The sequence below is a fragment of the Triticum aestivum genome, chromosome 5B (assembly GCF_018294505.1).
Source record: "Triticum aestivum cultivar Chinese Spring chromosome 5B, IWGSC CS RefSeq v2.1, whole genome shotgun sequence".
Taxonomy (NCBI): Eukaryota; Viridiplantae; Streptophyta; class Magnoliopsida; order Poales; family Poaceae; genus Triticum; species Triticum aestivum.
Window position 1 is genome coordinate 510,926,037 of NC_057807.1, and position 19,876 is coordinate 510,945,912.

The 19,876-nt window shown below is 48.1% G+C and overlaps 2 protein-coding genes across 2 annotated transcripts; both read right to left on the reverse strand.

Moving 5' to 3' along the window:
• Positions 1-2,483: 2,483 nt before the first annotated feature.
• Positions 2,484-3,738, reverse strand: LOC123116656 (putative HVA22-like protein g). The gene is made up of 5 exons (XM_044537593.1): positions 3,624-3,738; positions 3,334-3,374; positions 3,103-3,201; positions 2,892-3,012; positions 2,484-2,780 (listed from the first exon to the last, which is right to left on the reverse strand). Exons 2-5 carry the CDS (start codon positions 3,363-3,365, stop codon positions 2,556-2,558), a joined length of 477 nt encoding a protein of 158 aa, XP_044393528.1. The 5' UTR covers positions 3,366-3,374; positions 3,624-3,738; the 3' UTR covers positions 2,484-2,555.
• A 6,315-nt stretch (positions 3,739-10,053) lies between these two features.
• LOC123112837 (endoglucanase 24) lies at positions 10,054-13,918 on the reverse strand. Its single transcript, XM_044533940.1, has 6 exons — positions 13,615-13,918; positions 12,845-13,128; positions 11,601-12,038; positions 11,341-11,488; positions 10,984-11,150; positions 10,054-10,770 (listed from the first exon to the last, which is right to left on the reverse strand). Exons 1-6 carry the CDS (start codon positions 13,841-13,843, stop codon positions 10,441-10,443), a joined length of 1,596 nt encoding a protein of 531 aa, XP_044389875.1. The 5' UTR covers positions 13,844-13,918; the 3' UTR covers positions 10,054-10,440.
• Between the last annotated feature and the right edge of the window lie 5,958 nt (positions 13,919-19,876).

Genomic DNA, 19,876 nt, shown 5'->3' on the forward strand with positions numbered 1-19,876 from the left:
CTGGTCAGAATAAGACTTCGTATTCCCACATATAGGGCATGGACAACGCATAAAACCATTCTGCTTGTTTGACTCAGCCACTTCGAGAAAATCATGCACGCCCTTAATGTACTCGGAGGTGTGTCTTGAACCGTACATCCATTGCCGGTTCATCTGCGTGCATTATATATAATTAAGTGTGTCAAAAATCATTACAGAACATCATGAATAGATAATTAAGTGACCAAATTAATAGAAGTTTATCATCACATTAAAACCAAAGTACATACATAGTTCTCATCTAACAACATAAAGCTCTGCAGAGCATCTAAATTAATTAAACTATACACTGAAACTATGTAAAACATTTCAATGCGAAAACAAATGCGATCATAATCGCAACCAATGTAACAACTGATCCAACGGCATAATGATACCAAGCCTCGGTATGAATGGCATATTTTCTAATCTTTCTAATCTTCAAGCGCATTGCATCCATCTTGATCTTGTGATCATCGACGACATCCGCAACATGCAACTCCAATATCATCTTCTCCTCCTCAATTTTTCTAATTTTTTCCTTCAACAAATTGTTTTCTTCTTCAACTAAATTTAACCTCTCGACAATAGGGTCGGTTGGAATTTCCGATTCAACAACCTCCTAAATAAATAAAATCTATGTCACGTTGGTCGGCATAATTGTCATAAGCAATAAATGAACCAATAGTTATGAAAAGATAATATATACCACATCCGAATCATAGACAGGACGAGGGCCGACGGGGGCGGATACCAAAACCATCGCACTATATAAGATGCAATAATAAAAGTAAGAAAATTATACAAGTATCTATATAAATATACAAGTAATATATTTTTTTCCTTTCAGAAAGAAGATAAGAACAAGAGGCTCACCACGGTGGTGCCGGCGACGAGATCGGCGCGGGCAATCGACGGCGGTGAAGACGGGGACGGGACATGACGGACCGCTAAACCTAAACAAATATTGAGGAAAATGGAGCTTGGAGGTCGAGCTTGGAGAGGAGAAAGCTTAAGTAGTGTGGCTCGGGCATTCCATCAAACACCTCGTGTGCATAGGAGGTGAGTTAGAGCACCACAAAGCTCTCCCCTCGCCGGCCACGAAAAATAGAGCACTAGGAGTGCTCTGCTCGCGGTTGAGGGGTAGATATAGGCAACTAATTGATCCCGGTTCGTGCCACGAACCGGGACTAAAGGGCAGCCTTTGGTCCCGATTCACGCCACCAACCGGGACCAATGGTGGTGGGCCAGGAGCGAGGCGCATTGGTCCCGGTTCGTCCCACCAACCGGAACCAATAGGTCCAACCGAACCGGGACCAATGGCCCACGTGGCCCGGCCGGCCCCCGGGGCTCACGAACCGGGTCCAATGCCCCCATTGGTCCCGGTTCTGGATTGAACCGGGACTAATGGGCTGATCCGGCCTGGACCATTGCCCCCTTTTCTACTAGTGATGTTTTTCTTACATATTTATGTTCCTTGCAACGAGATTTTTTTAACAAGACTAACCATCAATATTATTTGATCATGTTTGAAACATGAATTTTAAAACTTGATTGAACTACAAAAATTACGATTTTACACTTGTTTTTTGTCAATGTGCAGAAGTTATTTTCCATTGTTATTAATAAACTTACTAATTTGTGCAAGAACATAACGTAGTTATATATCCACATGAAAACCATCATGTAGTATTCCGTACATGTTTCAGTGTTTCGTAAACTCAAAATTCAAAGTTTTCAAAACATATTACGTATTGAACTTGTTTCGAAGATATCATCAAAAGAAAGACACACGTTCATAGAGATTATTTACCCTGTATTTATTTTAAAATATATGGTTGTTTGAAGTTTGAGGTTCAAAATAAAATTCACGTACTATGAGAAAGAACTAGTAGGTACAGCCTTGCTCCATAAAGTTGTAGATTTAGATATGAGAATTAATACATGGCATGGGTGCATCTCTAACAAGATGGACGATTTAGCCATGCACGGGATTCCGGTAGATACTCCAAAGGCCCTGAACGCTAATGCTGACAGACCCACTGCAGATCAAAACCGACCAGAATCAGGAAGATTCGTCGACAACACACCTCCACACACTCTCCACTGCCGCAAAGGCACACCGACGTAACGGAGATAGGTTGAAGAGAATATTATTCCTACAACGTGGCAATGCCATCACCTTCTAGGCTGGCTTCGCCATTGATTGAACTCCCACGTGGACAGATCCTCTTGACCCCCACCAGTGCCGAGGGGGCCTTGCCCGGCAACGCCCTCCGGCGGTGGCAAGAGGCTTGGAGAAGATTGACGGGGCCAGATCACCATGGGATGAGAAAGCCTATCAACATCAACTGTTTCTTGCATTGTAGTGGCAACTCATGTATAATTTTTACTCCCTCCGTTTCAATATATTTATCATGGTTTTAGTTTAATTTTGAAATAAAACCATGACAAGTATTCTTAAATACAGCATCTTTTTCGAGTATAAACATCGACTGCGACAACAGTGTTGTGGCTGCCATGCAGCTACCTACTCGTCAATGAGCAGCGCCTGGCCGGTCTGATCTCGCGGCCTGCAGCTGCGACGAAACACAACGGGCAGCCTCAACGAGCCACTCCTGCCCGACGGCAGCCGCCGCCTTGAGTTGCGACGCCGTCACGTCCCTCGCCCTGGCCCTCAACTCCAGCAGGCCCCGGTCGATGTCGTGCTCATGCCTCGCCACCAGCGGACGGAGGAGGCCATCATACACATGCCCCGCACCCTGAAACCCGAACACCATTAAGCTTCAGATTCAGAATTGGCCACATACTGAATCAAGTGCATCTGAATGTTGATCATCTCTCGGGCTCGGGGTGTCTGGTCGACTGCTTACCCGCGTGCCGGGGTGCCAGAGGTAGAGGACGAGCAGCAGCTTTGCCTCGCCGTACATCGGCAGCCACGACACAATCCAGTCCGCGAACCTCTCAAAGACCGTCAGCGTCGCCACGAGAATCCTGCAGCAACAGCAACGGAGGTTCAGAAACTTCAAAAGAATGGCACGGAAAAACAATGTGGTACATGTCGATGCCAATGCGCTTGTATACCAGTACTGGCACCAGAAAAGCAATTGCTCGATCTGCGGCGGGTGCACTTCCAGCATCTTGTAGCAAGAGTACGCCGGGTACGCATAACCTAGAGCCAGGCTGCGCGCAGGAGCAAAGAGAATTAGTATTATTTTGATGGAAGAGCAAAGCGAATTATATATAATGGACTTTTGTCATCAAATTTGCGAATTAATTGAAGGGCTTGAAGGCAACGTGGGTGCTGCTACTCACGTTAGCAATCTGGTGATGAGTGACAACGCCATCGTCTCTAACTGCAAAGCCGAAAAATCACAATGTTCAGAGATTTACCGTTCTTGAGGGAAAGATAATGCAGAGACAGAGAATGATCGTCCATTCATGTCATTGGACCGAAATGAATCTGATGTGCAGTGAGCTCAATGGGAGAGAAGGCGATGGAATCTGGATGCAATTCGTCAAGCTTGATCGGAGGAGGCAAGCAGACGTTGGAACATCTATCGATCGACGAATGTGCAGCGAAACAAACGAGGAGTGGCGATTACCTTGAGGATTAGTGGCGGGCCTCGTTCGAGGTCGGGGAGGATTGGAATCGTGGACGAACTGGAAGGGAGGGGGCAATGGCGAAGGGGGCGTGGTTTGAATATGTGCGGGGTGGGGGAAGCGGTTGCGCTGGAGGTGGAGGTGGAGATGGATGCGCGTGCGTCCAACCGCCCCGTCGTTTCGCGCCATTGGGCTCCGGGGAGGCGGTTGCAACCGAAGCGGCAGATAGATAGATGGGCTAAAACGAGCACGGCCACGGGCGCGTGAATCCTAATTTTCACACCAAAAACAGAGCCCCCTCCATTCGTGTAGCTTGAATTTGGAGCAAATTCTACTTCTTTTCTTGTGAAGAATTTGGAGCAAATTCAGGTTTCAACTCATACGGGTTTGCAGTTGAGGTGGCATATGAGTGCCCAGGTGCGCCATGACAGAAGGGCCAAGCTGTAGGATTAGGATAGAAATGACTGGCTTATTTTTTGCGGGTAGAAATGAATAACTATACTTCAGCGAGGAACGCGAAAGCTTAAATATAGAATATATATTTCAGAAACCAAGTGGCGGTTTCTTCATTTCCCGCGCCGTGAGTTGCTATTTGCAACAGTACAAAATAGGAGGGAGGTGGTGCCCCCCGCCCCTCCACCCAAGGGTTTGGCACATTTGCGAAGAATTTGTTTTGGAGAGTGAGCCTAGATTAGGAAAATAGTGTTCCCATTGAGTTGCAACACCTTCATGTCTGCATTTCCATTGTTGAAGACGTGATACACGTCTCATCGCTGCAGGCGAGTGTCGGTAGCATACCAGGCTTCACAGGGATATCTCGTCCTTTGTGATGTCAGTATCAACAAAACCTGCATAGGTCGGCTTGTACAGGTTATGGTTGAGATGCACTGTACGCAAAGAAGGCCAAAGTCAAATCAACGCTAGCTAATTTGTGTATGCTAAATGCATGAGATGATGAATTTAGGGACAAATGAGAATCAAAAGATGTCATTACCTGGTGGGGTCGGAACACATAAGCACCACCAGCTTGGTGTAGTTAATGTTGTGCGTGACCTTGAACACCCGGAACAATACCAACGTTCTCTCCTCCAGGCTCCAACTTGGACGAGGCGAGCACCCACAGGCCGAAGGGGCCCACACCACCTTCCACGTGTTTGCAGTTGAGGTGGCATATGAGTTCCCAGGTGCGCCATGATAGAATGGCCAACCTGTAAGATTAGGACAGAAATAGCTCTTTTTTCCCGGGTAGAAATGACCAACTATAGTTCAACGAGGAATGCCAAGCTTAAATTCAGGAATGATTTACTTTTACACGGCCTAAGTAAGATTCGGTCTTTAGTTCCATAAAAAATGAGAGAATTTATATTTTAGAAAATAAGTTATGGTTTCTTCATTTCCTGCAACGTGAGTTGCTACTTGCAACAATAGAAATAGGAGGGGGCACCGCCCCCTGAGTTGAGCACATTTGCAAATAATTTGTTTTGGTGAGCGGGCTTGGACTAGGAAAATAGTGTTCCCTCCAAGTTGTGACACCTTGATGTATGTTTTTCCGTTGTTGAAGATGTGAATGCGCGCCTCATCACTGCGGGCAAGCGCCGGAGAGACCCAAGAGAAGATGCAGGTCCTCCCTCCTTCCCCAAAGCTCTGGACGACCGACCTGTCAATCTACGAAGGAAAATGGAGAGTAGAAAGTAAGAAACAACACTTTCTGAACTTGTATAGCACGAGGACATGTTGAATGGTAGCATACAAAGCTTCTCTGGGATATCTTGCCGTTTGCGATGTTAGCATCAACAAAACCTGCAAAGGTCGGCTTGTATATGTTCTGGTTCAGAGACGACCTACACCGAACAAAGAAGCCCAATGTCAAATCAACACTAGCTAATTTGTGTATGTTACATGCGTGGGATTATGAATTTAAGGACAAATGAGAATCAGAAGATGACATTCCCTGGTAGGGCCGGAACACACAAGGACGACTGACTAGGTTGGTGTTATTGATGTTGCGCGTGGCCTTGAACACCCGGAAGAAGACCGTCATTCTTTCCTCCAGCTTGGAAGAGGCAAAATGTCCACACCGCTTGGAGTCATGGCTCCGGTACCAGCTGCGGGGCTGCACGCATATAGGGGGGTCACCCCCCCCCTAGCCTGGGCAGAATCCTTTGAAGTTCTTTTATCAATCCAATCACATCAGTTCAGTTGGAACATTCGAGGCCTACATGCATGGCCAATATGCACATGACGATGAATCTTATCCTTTTTAGTTAATGGATCGTATTCTTTTTAGTTAACGGAGCAGAATGTATGACGATGAGTTGAGATTAGAGCACATGACAAAGGTAGCGAAATTCACGGAGTAGAAACAGATGGACTCAAAAAAGAGATACATGTGACGTTTGTAACCCGATCTTTACATGTTCTTGCCGCTTGACCAACATGTCCGAATGTCCCCCCTGAGCGTCTCGACCTCCTCGATTGACCACTATCTCAGCTGCCTCCCGCTTCGGTTGAGTGAAACCTTCCTCGGGATGGCCTAAAAATATCACCCAAATACTTTGGTGATCACGGTACAAATGAAAATCTTTTGGTTTGACTAAACTATAACAACATATATATAAACGACAACGATATACACAGTTCAAAAACATGGCAGCAGTGCATACATGCATGTTAGTGTGAAGCTACATGGATCAGGTGTCTTCAAATATTATGAGAAAAAAGGTACTACGCAGAATCATGGTGTTGCTATGGTTGTTGAGCATACAGAGATGACAAAATGCAAGTTTCAATAATTTGCAAATTCTTTCTTTTTTTGTGAAGAATTTGGAGCAAATTCAGGTTTGAACTCATACGTGTTTCTAGTTGAGGTGGCATATGAGTTCCCAGGTGCGCCATGACAGAATCGCCAACCTGTAAGATTAGGACAGAAATAGCTCTTTTTTTCCCGGGTAGAAATGACAAACTATAGTTCAACAAGGAATGCCAATCTTAAATTCGAGAATAATTTATTTTTACATGGCCTAAGCAATATTCGCTCTTTAGTTCCATAAAACAAAGAGAGCATTTTATTTCAGAAAATAAGTGATGGTTTCTTCATTTCCTGCATCGTGAGTTGCTACTTGCAACAATAGAAATAGAATAGAAATAGGAGGGGGGCACCGCCCCCGGGTTTAGCACATTTGCGAATAATTTGTTTTGGTGAGCGGGCTTGGACTAGGAAAGTAGTGTTCCCTTCGAGTTGCGACACCTTGATGTTCGCCTTTCCGTTGTTGAAGATGTGAATGTGCGCCTTATCGCCGCGGGCAAGCGTCGGAGGGACCCAAGAGAGACCCAAGAGAGGCTGCAGGTCCTCCCTCCTTCCCCAAAGCTCGCAACGACCGACGCGTCAATCTACGAAGGAAAATGGAGAGAAGAAGGCAAGAAACAACACTTTCTGAACTTGTATAGCATGAGGACATGTTGAATGGTAGCATATCAGGCTTCTCTGGGATATCTTACCCTTTGCGATGCCATTACCTGGTGGGGTCGAAACACATAAGGACCACTGGCTTGGTGTTGTTGATGTTGCGGGTGGCCTTGAACGCCCGGAAGAAGATCAGCGTTCTCTCCTCCAGCTTGGACGAGGCGAGCACCCATAGGCCCAAGGGGTCAATGCCACCTTGCAAGTCCGCGCCCCTCACACTGCACAGCTTCTGGGCATCGTTAGCCGGCGTTGAGTCCGGTGCCGCTGCTATCTCCAAGCTCGGTACCTCAACGAGGAATGCCACGCTTTAATTCAGGAATAATTTATTTTTACATGGCCTAAAATTCACTCTTTACTACCACAAAACAAAGAGAGGATTTATATTTTAGAAACTAAGTGACAGTTTCTTCATTTCTCATACCGTGAGTTACTACTTGCAATAATAGAAATAGGAGGGGGCACCGCCCCCCCCCCCCCCCCCCGGGTTTAGCACATTTGCGAAGAATTTGTTATGGTTAGCAAGCTTGGACTAGAAAAATAGTGTTCCCTTCGAGTTGTGACACCTTGATGTCCGCATTTCCATTGTTGAAGATGTGAATACATGCCTCATCGCCGTGGGAAAGCATCAGAGAGACCAAAAGAGAGGCTGTAGGTCCTCCCTCCTTCCCCAAAGCTCTCGAACGAGCGACCCATCAATCTACGAAGGAAAATGGAGAGAAGAAAGCAAGAAGCAACACTTTCTGAACTTGTATAGTACGAGGACATGTTGAATGGTAGCATACCAGGCTTCTCGCGGATATCTTGCCCTTTGCGATGTCAGTATCAACAAAAGCTGCAAAGGTCAGCTTGTACAGGTTCTGGTTCATAGATGACCTGCACCTAACGAACAAACCCAACATAAAATGAATGATAGCTAATTTGTGTATGTTAAATGTGTGAGATGATGAATTTAAGGACAAATGAGAATTGGAAGATGCCATTACCTGATGGGGTCGAAACACATAAGGACCACCGGCTTAGTGTTGTTGGTGTTGTGCGTGGACTTGAACACCCGGAAGAAGATCGATGTTCTCTCCTCCAGCTTAGACGAGGCGAGCACCCACAGGCTGAAGAGGCCCACGCCACCTTGCAAGTCCGCGGCCCTCACGCTGCACAGCTTCTGGGCATCGTTGGCCAACGCTGAGCCCAGTGCCTCTGCTCCCTCCGAGCTCGGTACCTCAAAGCTCACCTCGACGTCAGCCTGACAGACCAAGTGCATGCACAAGTTAGTTTCTAGAAGGCAACAATATGTTGGTCAAATGTATTTGGTTAGGCAATCTAATCACATGAGTACAGTTGGAACCTCTTGGCTAGCGCTTGGTCAGTGTCTTTGCTCCCTCTAGGCTCAGTACCTCAAACTCAATGCTCACTTCGACGTGCACATGTTAGTTGGTTACAAAAGTATTTACATTGATGGGTCGATCCAATACGGGAAAAATATGTCCACACGGATTGGGGTGGCACCGCACAGCTTCTGGGCATCATTGGTCAGTGTTGTGGTCAGTGTCTCCACTCCGCTCGGTGCCTCAAACTCAAAGCTGACCTTGACGTCAGCCTGACAGACCAAGTGCATAAATTTGTTGGATTCTAATTAATCATGAACCGATCACCGCACTTAATGACAGTTGGAGTATTATTTAATAATAAAACTTATAAAAGGAACAATATGCCCACCACCACAAGTTATGGCTTCGATGATACCAGTGGTGGGTCTTCGGGGGGGGGGGGGGGGGGGGGGGGGGCACCGCCTCCCCTCGGTAGTATAGGAAGAATCATTGAAGAACTTTTTTTTATTGACTTAGATCGAAGAAAATAGTCTTGTTTTGTTACCCCCGACATTGTTGCTCATCACCAATGGGGTTATCGAACTCATAGCACTCTGTGTTTGTTAGCCCGGTCGACAATGACAAATATCTTCCGACGAGATGAAGTGAAGCTGATTTTCTTTGATTGATCCACCCGCGTTGTAAAGCTCGGTATATACACTCACTCATATGAACATACGCCCGCATGCTCTATCCCTATGAGCACCTCTCTTCTTTCATCCAGTCAAAAATTACCCTGTTTCTTACTTTTTGTGAGCAATTGGCAACCTATAAATTGTAATAGTTATTGCTTTATTTCTCACTCTTTTATTATGCTTACTTTTTTTTGTTTCTGGTTTATGACATCAAAAGCCAAGTCTCTCCTTCGGCAGAAATGTTGTTTCTAAGAGTTTGTTTTAGCCAATTTTTCATGTGGCAAAAGTTTTCAATTTGAATCACAACTATAGGTTTTTAATAAATGGAGCCGCAACTGCAAGTTTTCACGTACTATCTAATGTTTTTTTTCTTCCTTCTATATTGACCACATGTACTCCCTCCGTTTCTAAATATAAGTCTTTTTAGAGATTTCACTATGGAGTACATGCGGAGCAAAATGAGTGAATCTACACTCTAAAATACGCCTATATACATCCATATGTAGTTTGTAGTGAAACCTCTAAAAATACTTATATTTAGGAACGGAGGGAACAGTTCTTCTGCATGGTTGGAAAGAAAGGTAGTTCAATGGAGCTTAAGTCTAGTAAAAAAAAAAGTTTTAGTTTTCTTTTGTTGTGGGTCTAGGATTCACTCTTTAATTCCATATAAGGCACGAATTTTTGAAAACGAGGGAGCTTCCCTGGCTTAAAAGCAGTGAGATGATGATTAGCAAGGGTCACAACTCACTTTTCGTGGCAATCACAGAGTCACGGAGAAGCCCAGGGATGCATTTCTTTATCTTCCCACCGTGCTTCCATGTGGACCATGTGGAATTTCCAACACTAATCACATGCTGGTCATCACGCTGTACACTATAGATCACGATGAACTATGCCTTTTTTTTTCCTGCACACTCGACAGGTGTTCCCTGTGTGCATGGAACGTACTGTACTGTAAAAGAATTGCGCATACAAGTGAATGTATGCATTTTCCATTGGCAAGCCAAAGCCATTACACAGACCAATCATCGCAGCTACCAAAAACCACCTGAGAATGAACAAATGAAATCTGCCCTACAAATACAATACCCATAGCTACAACAGGTACACCAGCAAACCAGATAGGAGTTGACCACACGGTGAAAAATAGCATATACTATGGTACAAGCAAGAGTAGTATGACACTAACGACTACTGCTAATCACCCACCTAATAAGAGACGGCCAATGAACAAATCTGCAACAGGTCTCACTGGGTTGCGCATTACCGTCACTCGAGCAAAAAAATAAAATTCCTCTAGTTGTATATGCTTCCCGGGTTGATGAAAGCCACCATTGTTGTTGCTTGAGAAAGAGCTCTAGGTGAATGTCTTTGCGATGGACGAGGTGGTGACCAGGCCCGCGAGCAGACCGACGAAGGTGCCGCTGTTGTAAGTGCTGGACTCTGTCTGCACCGCATTGTCGCGCAAGTCCACGAAAGAGTCATTCTGGAATGGCCCGCCCACAACGGCTCCCGTGGCAACATTCGGGTTCGGACTGGACGAATGGAGGTACTCGAATCCCTTGCAGCCTGTTTTCGCATCCGCGGGGATGGATGCCCCCCTGTGGTGCACCTGCTGCGGATAGCTGCTCCCATATCCCACCAGGTAGCTAAGCTTCATTGGGTTGTCACCCAGCACGTAATTTGCCTGACAAAACGACATGGCATAATAAATCAGATACATACACCCTTCAGCACACATGATGAAAGAAAGAAAGACGTCGCGTCCCTAATGTGCCCATGGGCCATGGGCCATGATGAAACGCGCAATTAACGTCAACAGCAAGATGGTTTACTGAAAACTAGAGATAAAGATATGGCTTGCCCGGAATGGTAGTTTGCAAGTTTTTACTTAGCTCACCTGTGATATAGCGAAATTGCGAATATCTGTCGGACTAAAATATTTTCCACTGCACTCCACTGCAGCTGTTTGTGATGTCAACATGTAGTCGCTGTAAACAACAGCAAGGAATGCTGCATTTATGCCATGCTGCAGAGAATTCCACCCACTTATCCACACCAGCCCTCCTGCATTGAGAATATGATGATACAGTGAAACTATGCACAACAGCACAAGTGTAACACATATTACAATAAACATATTATGACATTCTCTATGCCGATAGCGAACATGAAGTGCACTCATAGTGCATAATGCATAAAACATCCCTACATGGACTCATAAAACCAAATCAAACCAACAGAAATTTCAACATACCGCTAGTCCTACTACCAGTGGCTGACGGAGAATCTGGTAGAAGCCCGCAAATGACAGCCTCAGCAGTGTCTCTGTACATTTTGAGTCCACTGTTTTCAGCATTAGATATCTCTTTGGATCCAAAGAAATTTACTCTTGACAAAAGGATCTGCACAGAATAGACAAGAGCACTTAAGGTACTTACTTATCCTTGTAAGAAAGAGCGAATTCTAAAGAAACCATGCTGAGGTAATAATTCACATGGTTTAGTTCATGCAAACCTGTGTCCCTGGGAGCTTGTCATCCCAGCTGAACCATGTTGGCCTTCCCCAATCAGCATAATCTTTCCCGTTCTGCACAGTCACATAACTGAGATATGTCTGATCTCCTGTAGCATGATAGAGCCAACTCGCTGCCCAGAGGAGCTCATCAACATAGCCAGTAGAATTATAGTACTTCTGAAGCTTTGGATAGGTGTCGCTGGCGATGCCTTTATAAGTATCAGCAAAAGTAAATAACTTCTGGGCATGTTGAAGAAGTGAATCAGAATATGTAGTGTCACTGGATTTGAAAACCATTGATGCTGCGGCCATGGCTGCAGCTGCCTCAGCGGCGATATCTGACCCAGGGTTCTTTGGGTTAATCTGTGTGAGCGGCCTTTTCTCAGTCATCGTTTCTGGCCTTTGCCAGCAGTCGTGATCTAGATCAGGATCACCAACCTACAAGGCAACAACTTTTCAAATGCTGGTTCCAGTGGTTAAACGAAAAGACAGTCGTGCATCCATTGCTGTTCTAAAGTTACACGAATTTATCAATGCCTGAAGCTGAAACTGGCTACCCAAATGATGGTTCCTTGTTAGATGGACAAACAGGAATGAAGTGATTCAGTTGCCTAATTTATTAATGAGATCTGATTTCACTGAATTGTCGCTTAAGCTGAATGATTTACCTTAGCCTACAGCCTGTAGTATACAAAGCATTATACTTCACGGAAGAGATTGTTTGATATTGTATTCTATGCTTCAGTATGACATGCAGTTTACACCCTGTCCAGTATTTCTGACTAAACTCAGTTGACTGAAACACTTGAGATCCCCTAATCAAGGGCCTCTTAACTTTATATGGTTTTAAGGTTAACTGGATAAAGTACAACTCAAATTTAGCTTTAAAAACATATGTCTACCACATAATGAAGGAATGCAGCTATAAAGACAAAAAGAAAAACGCAAGGACGGGAAGGAAAGGAACATTTGGTTTGCCAAGGATCACAACAAATGTGTCATTTTGAACGTATGAAGCAGACAACTAAAGTGGCTCCTAAACATTAGGTGTCCTGAACATGACATCTCACCTGGACTCTTGTTTTCCTACCTACCGAACTCTCACCTCTACTGAACTGCCATCAGATAGATCCAATGAAAATATCCCCACAATTAAATCCCATTAACCAAACAGTCGTCCTAATTCCCAAAATTTTGCCTCAAACCATTTACCTACAGGCAAACAAGTACAGAACATTTCTAACCTGAATGTAGAACACGTTGTCGGTAGGATGTGCCGCGATGAGGAAATCGGTGACCCACCGGAGCGCGTCAAGCGCGGGGTCTAGCTGCTTAGCGGCGGTCATCTGATCCCCGTACTCGAGCACGGACCACGCGAGCACGGTCGCCGTGAACGCCATGGGGAAGGTGAACTTCATATGATCCCCGGCGTCGTACAGCCCCTTGGAGAGATCCAGCTTGGCTTCTTTCCCATCGTTGAGCGCAGAGTCCCCCCGCCACGGGATCTGGTTGTCAACCAACTTCCCCGCTGCAGAACAGAACAGGGATTAACAAGATTTTCTGGGATGGATCAGAGGTACTGAAGCAGCAACGATTGGTGATTTTGCTCAGCCGACATCTCCGGCATAGCATCAGAGCATGGGATTGCCAGAGTAGCAATTTCCAGCAGCTAAAGGAGCAGCACTGATATCAGAAGCAACTGATTTCACAGCTGGATGAGAAAATTTGAGTGGAATCTGCGAGGCAGCCCGCATTACCAGCAACATCAACTGATAAGAAAAGCATACAGCTTTTCACAGTAAGTGGAGAGGCCACCCAAATTAGCAAAGAAAATCTAGACCGGCACCAATTTCGGAGGCAACAGCCAGCACGCAATTCCTCAGCTTATAGTCCACCAAAGCACACCAGAGGCAAGCGGAGCCCGACGCACCGACCAAAAACATGGATGCCTGGAGCAATGCCTCGGCACGGGATCACGGCGGCGGCAATGCAGGGACGGCGCAGCGGAACTCACCCTTCTGGACCTGGAAGAACTGGAGCGCGACCCCGAGCGCGTCGCCGTACTTGGAGTCGATGTCCCCGGGCGGGCCCGGGACGGGGAGCGGCTTGGGCGGGCGGCTCCGGCCCCCTCCGCCTCCCCCGGGCTTGCGCTTCATGATGGCCACCACGGCCGCCGTGGCGACGAGCGCCAGCACCAGCGCCACGATCAGCCAGCCGCAGCACCCCTTGGTCCTCGACCCCATCTCGCCCTCCCTCCCTTCCTCCTATCGCATTCGCCGCCCGCTCAAACCTCCTCCGGCTGCTCGCGCGCGTCGAGAGAAAGGGCCGCTGCTCTCGGCGTGGCGTACGTCCGCGCGGGAGGAGAGGGGAGGGAGCTAGCCCGTTTGCCGGTGCTGGAGCTGCGGTTAACTAGGCTCGCTCGCCGCGCGGCGGATGGGGGCGGGGCGGGTTGGTGGGGTGAGGTGAGGTGGGGTGGGGTGGCAGGGACCGGGAGGTGGGGGGTGGGGCGCCCGGTCGCTGGCGGCGGGGCCGGGAGGGTTTGGTTGGGTGTGTGGGCCGCTGCTGGCAGTGGGGGCGCCGGAGGGTGGTGATGGACGGCACGGGGGACGCGTCGGGTGGTGGTGAGGGGTCGAGCACCGACAGGGGACCTCACTCGTCCGGTAACGACTGGTGACGAGTCCGGCGTGTGGCGTGTCTGTACACCAGCCCAGCACAGTACATGACACGCTAAGAAATGGGAAAACGAAAGTGCGCATTAGAGCAACTCCAACGCGCGTCCACCGTCGGTTTGGGTCGGCCGACCGCTCGGCGTCATGTCCGTTTGAGATTTGAATCGACGGTGCGTCCAACGCGCTCATGTCCGCACGTAAATTTTGAAAAAAAAGCCCGCAGCCATAGTTCATGCAAGCGGACATGTCGTCGCCCGAAAGTCCAGCCGGCATACAATGTCTGCTTCAGAAAAATACCACACAGTTCGGTTGGCGCACTTGCCAGCGGCCGGCACATATGTCAGCACACAACAAAGGGCGGGAGTTCGACAACACCGTCACGGCCTGTATTCATGCCAGCACACTTGCCATCATACAAAAAGGATGACGCTCGCCATCACAGGTCACTTGTCGTCGAACTTGAGCAAGTCGGCATGCATCTTCTCGAACCACAACCTCTTCCTTGGCGACATGGTCTTGAGATCCATCTTCAGGATCTCCACCCCGGTCATCATGCTCGCAAAAGCCACTTCTTTCGCCTTAATCTTGGCGTTGGCGGCATCGGTCTCTAGCATCTTGGCTTGCTTCTCCGCCTTCGTCTCTAGCATCTTGGCATTCCGTCGAACAAGTTGCGTCTGCACCGCAGCACGTCGGCTGGCATGTGTCGCGCACGTTTCCTCACGCCTCCGAATGACGAGCCACCGGCCACCAGTGTGGCGCTGAGGTCGATAGGCGCGGGCGCGGGCGCGGGCGTGGAAGGCACCACCACGCTCACCTCGGGCGAGCACTCCCCAGAGAGGCGGGAGGCCTGCGGGTAGACGTGGAAGCCAGGTATCCGCTGCGTCGCCGACGCGCGGGGCGAGTCAAGCAGCACCATCCGAGGAAACGCGGATGAGCCAGTGCTGGCCGCGGCGACGGTGTCGTTGACGAGGCAGTGCTGGCTAGGGTTTGAGCCTAGCATATATAGCGCCTCCCTCGTTGTCGCCGCGACGCGGGCATTGGTGACCTCCTGCTGCGCGGCGGCGACAACGGCGCCGCCGCGATGGCTTCGTCCCTCGCGTACGCCGCTTGCCTCCGTCCCTTTCTCTTCGCCGACTCCCTTGCCCGTTGTTCGGGCGTCAACGTCTTCTTCGGCTTGGGCGCGTCGGCGGTCTTGCGGGGGGCGCGAGGCTTGCCTTTGCCGGAGGGGGCGGTCGTCATGCCGGACGAGGCGAGGGAGGCGAGGCCGGCGGCGGCGTCGAGATCGTCGTCCATGGCGGGCGGCGGGAGCGCATGCGGGCAGGAGGGTTTTGGGGGGAAATGGTGGAGGCTGCCACCGACCAACGGACCAGGGGAGGAGAAGACGAGCGCGCGCGCGTCCGTCTGGTGTCTGCGCCGAAGCAAATCCGGCTCAAAAATGGGTTGAAAATGGGTAGGCAGGCGGACGAAAACCGGATCGCGTCCGTTTGGTCAGCGCATTGGGCCGACTTTTCAGTCTGCGCCGACCCAAACGGACGCCCGCAGACAAAATGGGTCGCCCCGTTGGAGTTGCTCTAAAGTGTAAATACGAAAAATAGCATATCTTTCTAAAACAAATTAGTAGTGTTATGTTTTTGTGTGTCATGTTCTTAGAGCAACTCCAATGCGCTGAACTATTTCATCTGCGCGCGTCCGTTTGGGTAGGCGCTGACAAAAAAGTCGGCCCTACGCGCCGACCCAAACAGACATGCGTCCGCTTTTCGTCCGCCTGCCGACCTATTCCCAGCCCAAATTTGGATCTCATTTGTGTCGGCGCGGACACGCGGCTCGCGCACATACTCCTCCCCATGGCCTGCCAGTCGGCGATACAACCCACCCTTTTTTATCCCTTCCCCTGCATACCCTCTGCCCGTGCACAAATCCTTACCCCTCCCCCCACCACCGCCCATCTTACCCGGCCACCTTGCTCGCCAGCCCCCTCCCTTCTCCTCCCATTACATCCACCGGTTTTGTGCCTCCCTACGGCCGGTGCAGGGCGCGGAGCCCTAGATCTGCTATGGCGGGATTTGGCGCATCTTGCTTGCCGGATTTGCCGATTCCAGCCGCCGGCGAGTGCGTCTTGCCATGGATTGGCCGTGTACCAGACCACACAACCTCGGCAGTTCCTCTACGCCGCATGCAGGTGTTGAGGCCTCCTCTAGCCGCTCGGATCTACCCCCGTCGTCGGTTCGCCTCCAAAGCCACGACCGACATTCGCCCTAGTTCGGTGCTGGCCCAGAGGCTTGCCGGGTCAACGTTGCCGCTCATAAAAGTGTGATGATTGCCCGCGGCAGGTCGTGCGCCGAGTCTCTTCGACGCCGGAACATCCCCAATGGGTGTTCATCAAGTGCAAAAATGATGGGGCACGTGCTTATGTTGGTTCGATTTTGTTCTCGGTTTCGCATAGTTTAGGTAGCTTTATATTTGCTTAAATTTGTGTGGAGGAGAAATGCAAGTTTTGATTTTGGGAGGAAGAGTACATCAATCTTTTGATGGAAAGGAATTTGCTAGATGTCCGTGAACTTGTAGCTAGAACTGAAGCTAGAATCGAAGAAGAAAGAAGTTGTGAAGCTCAAGAATCCCCAGATCAACAATGAAAATATAGAGAAGATATTAGTCCAACTAGTAGAAGTAGTTATGAAAGTTGAACATCTTTTAAAATGTCTAATTGTGGTTTTTGTTTTCTTTGGTCTTGCTCCCGTAGCAAAGAATTGGTATAATGCATATATCAAAAATGTGTTTGATGAAATAAAAAAATGTTGAATGGCAATCAAACATACGTGTACTGGATATAAACAGGAGGCATGCATGCCGTGAGGACGAGAAATGCGTTGGCGCGTTGGGCGCACCGCCGATACAAACGCAAAAGGGGCGGACATGCCAACCCAAACAGACAAAAGGTAGACAAAATCACCGTCCGTTTGGGTCGGCGTATTGGAGTTGCTTTTTTGTAATTACTCCCTCTGTAACTTAATATAAGACGTATCATCGCCGAAAGGCCTGAAATAAATATTAAAAATAAGAGCATCAATATCATTTTAACTCGGTGAGATGAAGATACCACTATCCTCCTATAACCATCCAATCAGGTTGGTTCGCGTGAAGGGAGGCCTTTTGATGGAGTTGGGTGCTCTACTGATTGTATTGAATCAACAAGATATAATATAAAGGATGTATTCTATTCACTCAAAATGAAGCATCAAGTGAATGCAAAACATCATACCCGCCCTTTCATATAGTTAGGATGCGCACAGCCAACATAAACGCAGAGACATAAAAACACGCCAACAAATAGCAAAGCCATACAAGACCAAAGCTATGTTAAGCGATGAAAAAAGGACTCAAGCAATCAAAACAATGACCAACAAACTACATCGACGACCATATCCGCACCAACCGTTTCTTGAAACCACAAGGGCAGATGAAGTTTTTCAACAATAACGCCTTCAAGAAGGGAACGCCGCTCAAGCACCGCCGTCACTAGACAGATTCTAGGTTTGGATTTGGTGGCGCTTCTTGAGTAATCATGTGGCGATTTCGTGGGACTACTATCTTTGCTCTACACTCTGCTCAATAATAATTAATAAAAGATGAATGTGTACATCGTAACGATTAGAGGCCGAGGTTCTAACCCCCTTTTTGAAATTCTTTTGATGAAAACGGAAACCATAGTAGTCCCACGTTTAATAGCCAACTCCCAATGACGAGTGTGATGTGTAATCTGCATTCACCAGAAAATAGTTGCAGAGCAGGCGATGCCCAAAATAACAGTGTAAACTTTTTCTGAAAAAGAAGTATGTGTACATACACTGACAAAGAGACATTCCTTCATGATGTATTTTGTACCGTATTTGATTTCCAGCCGTCTCATCCATATACCACCCCTCCTACACGTTCCCGAATACTACTACATGCGGCTGGACCGTGGCGCCATCATGCTCGGCCTGCGTTAGCTGCAACATCCATCACGAGGTACATGATTGCTATCTCATGGCGCGCGTGAGCGTAATCGCGGTTACGGGGCTGGGCAGGCTGTAACACTCGTTGCTTCCGATCCAATCCAGCATTAGGTGGCGATGGAGTGCCATGATGGTGCTTGTCTGGCTGAGGAGGCACAGGAAACCAGTGAAATTATCTGCGCCGATAACGTTTAACGAACGGGAGAACATGTGACCCAGAGACGATCCCCGGTGAGCCCGGACGCAGGTCTCCGGGTGTGCTGCCACTTGGGGTATCTCGTGGCGACTTACACCCAAATTAAAAAATGATGGCGCGTGCAGCGTCAGATAGTTTGCTTAAAGCAGGCGGCAGTACTAGCACTAAATATTATTTTTCCACGCGAGTAGAGAGCATCGATCTGATCCATCACCCCGTTCAAAAAAAAATCTGATCCATCATCCTAATAAACTAAGCCTAAGCTGGTCTTCCAAGCCAATAGTAAACTGAGGCCGATCGACGACGGGTTGAACAACCAAGGGTCGATCTTGCCGTTGTGTATGTGCAGACGCCTACCATATGGCGTGTTTTAGCACAGAAAAGTTTAGCATCTGGAGATGGTGGTGCAGCCTGCAGACCCGGGAATTCTCTTCATCTCCTTGCCACCCTCTCTGAAAGCTACCATTAGCGATCCCGGATACGTGCAAGCAACCACCATTAGTCCATTACCATACCTGCTGCCGCGCAGTGCAGGCCGCACCGAACCCATGCATTACTGGCTGTGGTACGAGCAGGGTTGGACGGAAAGAGGCTGCTGCTGGGTTTCTTCTTCTCCTCACCCTTGGTGATGCGATACGATGCCCTTACTGGTGAGGTGTGTGAGTGTGAGCAATGATGTCTCACCTCACCTCGTCCTCGTGGTTGTTGGCCTGGACGACGCCCTAGCTAGGTGGCTTGGCTTCACCAAGGATCATTATCTTTTTCCGTACAAACAGAATGCTGCGTACCACCGTTGATGAGGGAACCAACCCAAGAATAATCCGCGCGCGTACGCATTCCGTGCGCGACAATGGTGTCAAGGGAGCCAACTGTATGGACCAAGGGGGGTTTATGACTCATCCGTAAAAAAAACACTTATGCACCAGTGTTCAACAGCTCATAATTTCTTACCTGGATTTTTTTTTTGCACTCTCTGTGTGTCACTTGAGCATCGGTGCAGCACAACTGCTCATAGTTACCTGTCCCTGGCATCTTCTTGCACGGCTGCACCTGCACCTCTGGATGGTTCACGTCCCAATCTAGAGAAATATTCTCTGTGTGGTAATCAGCAAAAGCAAATTCCGCAGACCAACAAACGTGTGTTAGAATAACTTGTACGTATATATGGTGTAAGTCTAAACCGTATATACATCATAGGGATATAGATGGTGTGCGTTGTATCTTGGTTAGTTAGGTTGTTGTGATCGATCCTTATCCCTGTATAGATGACTTGAGGATCAATCCACGACCTAACTACCGAATCTTGTAACCCTAGTCTATGGCTATATAAACACGCAATGCGTTCTTGCTAGGCATATGCTTAACCGCATCTTTATATGGTATTCAGAGCCTACCTCCTCTAAAAGCACATCCTCG

Coding starts and splice junctions, on each gene's coding strand:
- LOC123116656 (XM_044537593.1), bottom strand. CDS start 3,365: ATGGCGTTGTCACTCATCACCAGATTGCTAAC. Junction 3,202..3,333: donor CTCATCACCAGATTGCTAAC/GTGAGTAGCAGC, acceptor TCCTGCGCGCAG/CCTGGCTCTAGGTTATGCGT. Junction 2,781..2,891: donor TCTGGCACCCCGGCACGCGG/GTAAGCAGTCGA, acceptor TTCGGGTTTCAG/GGTGCGGGGCATGTGTATGA.
- LOC123112837 (XM_044533940.1), bottom strand. CDS start 13,843: ATGGGGTCGAGGACCAAGGGGTGCTGCGGCTGGCTGATCGTGGCGCTG. Junction 13,129..13,614: donor GTTCTTCCAGGTCCAGAAGG/GTGAGTTCCGCT, acceptor TCTGTTCTGCAG/CGGGGAAGTTGGTTGACAAC. Junction 10,771..10,983: donor GCAATTTCGCTATATCACAG/GTGAGCTAAGTA, acceptor TCGTTTTGTCAG/GCAAATTACGTGCTGGGTGA.